This window comes from Vicia villosa, linkage group LG1 (genome assembly GCF_029867415.1).
Source record: "Vicia villosa cultivar HV-30 ecotype Madison, WI linkage group LG1, Vvil1.0, whole genome shotgun sequence".
Taxonomy (NCBI): Eukaryota; Viridiplantae; Streptophyta; class Magnoliopsida; order Fabales; family Fabaceae; genus Vicia; species Vicia villosa.
The window spans coordinates 136,968,821-136,970,936 of record NC_081180.1 but is presented as its reverse complement, the minus strand read 5'-3'; the positions used below and the strand labels follow the sequence as shown (position 1 = coordinate 136,970,936).

The window sequence follows — 2,116 nt, the reverse complement described above, 5'->3', positions numbered from 1 at the left end:
GTGGACTTGTTTGTGTTTGTGCCTCATGCATACATGCATCATTCATACATATCATGGCTAACCCATTTCAAGGAGTTAAAAGATTGTTAACCATAATTTGTTTTGTAGGTCATGGAAATCAAAGTTCGTAAACCATTCTGCCTCAGTTTCAAGGAAGTGCCTACATCCTTAAAGGTTCTTTGTGATAATGTTTTCGATACTCTTGAGCTTTCTGGGCCTCTCAACAAACTAATCAGCCTGGTACGAACCAAAATGGATGAAGCCCTCCTCAACACCATGATCCGGTTCTATGATCCTCTCCTTCATTGCTTTACTTATAGAGACTTTCAGCTGGTTCCCACATTAGAGGAATTTGCATCCATACTAGGATTACCAGTACTTGATCAGATTCCCTACACTGGCGAAGAAGAGATTCCTAAGTCGGAGGATGTTGCTGCTGTATTACATTTACCTTGGTCAGAAATCAAAAAGGCTTGGTTGAGTAAAGGAAAATATTCTGGTTTGCCTATTGACTTCTTGTATAGTTAAGCTGAAGTCCTGATTAAGGCTGCAAGTATGGACGCTCTTGAAAAAGTCCTCGCTCTCCTGATCTACGGACAAGTCTTATTCCCTCGTTATGAAAAAATCGTTAATGTGATTGCTATTAAGATCTTCCTCAGCAATAATCCCGTTCCTACCCAATTGGGTGACTTGTTGCATTCCATCCATCATCGATCATCTAAAGGAAAAGGTTGTATTCTTGGATGCGCACCTCTATTGCATAAGTGGTTTATTTCGCACTTATCCCGTTCCACAATAAATAACGAAGAAGGTTTGACTTGGGTTCAGAGAATTATGAAGCTTTCCTACGACGACATCATTTGGAATCAAAAAGAATTTGAGGGAATCCAGTTGTTTGATTGTTGCGGAGAATTCCCTAACGTGCCTCTTCTTGGTACCCGAGGGGGAATAACCTATAACCCCATCTTGGCACAACATCAGTTTGGTTTCGCTTTGAAGGACAAGCCATGCTCCATATATCTTAGTGGAGAAAACTTCGACTATGATTCAGATACATCTGGAAAGAAAAAACTTTTCATTAGAGCTTGGTCTAAGGTAAAGAAAGTTGGTATAAGAGATTTGGGAAATAGAAATTACATCCCTTCAGATCTTTATTTCAGATGGATTTACGACCGAGTTGTTGAATTTGGGATACCATACCCATCTGATACACCTGTGGTCCCAAGGATTACTCCCCCTGTTGTTCCTGTTGTGTTTGAACCGTATGTTCCTTATCCGAATGAAGACCTTACTGCAACCGTCAACCAATTGAAGAGAGAAATGGATTACTACAAGAGGCGCTTACAAGAAGTTGAGGCTGAAAAAGAAGCGTTGATAGCGAACGCTAAAGAGAAAGAGGTTCTACTTGACTATTTTTCCCGTAAATGGAAGATTGAAGATTTCGTTTCCCCAGATCAGATCAACTTATGGGAGCAAGAGATTTCTAGACTTGTTCAAGAACGGGAAGAAATGATCAAGACACACAAGGAAGAAGTCAGAGTTCTGAAGAGGAAACGCCGCCAAGAAGACAAAGACCCTAGAATTTAGATTTTTTATTCACTTATCTACTTTCCTATACTTTGATGTAACTAATGAATTATGTCCGTATTGGTCTTGCAAGTTGATCCTTTTTATGTCAAGTTTTCTTTTTCCTATGCGTTAAAATCCTTTAACTCCTTGAAAACATTGCATAATCGCGCATATCATCCATAAACATTGCATAACAGGTTTCTATGACAGGTTACTCATCTTCTAGCTGTTTATTTTAGCTAAGAAAATGAATCATCTAGAGCAATCAGTCAAGGATCTGCAAGCACAGAACGCTGAATTTCAAGCCCTGATCTTGAATTTGTCCAAGGGACAAGAATAGCTGAAGACACTCCTTACTAAGAAGGAGAAGAAGACCAAGAAACCCGTGGGTGTTTTCAACATGGGAAGAAGATTCCGAGGCCCTTTCAAAAAGGCCAAAGAAGTCGAGATCCTAGAAGAGACTGAACAAGATGACGATGCTAGTGGCAAGACCGATCAAAAGAGCAATAATGGTTCTATCAAGCAAGACGAATAGGAGGAAGAATAC

The 2,116-nt window shown here is 39.9% G+C and overlaps 1 protein-coding gene across 1 annotated transcript; it reads left to right on the top strand.

The window, feature by feature from the left end:
• The first annotated feature begins 555 nt into the window (after positions 1-555).
• Positions 556-1,587, top strand: LOC131655337 (uncharacterized). The gene has a single exon (XM_058925225.1). It carries the CDS (start codon positions 556-558, stop codon positions 1,585-1,587), a length of 1,032 nt encoding a protein of 343 aa, XP_058781208.1.
• The last annotated feature ends 529 nt before the right edge of the window (positions 1,588-2,116 follow it).

Coding starts and splice junctions, on each gene's coding strand:
- LOC131655337 (XM_058925225.1), top strand. CDS start 556: ATGGACGCTCTTGAAAAAGTCCTCGCTCTCCTGATCTACGGACAAGTC.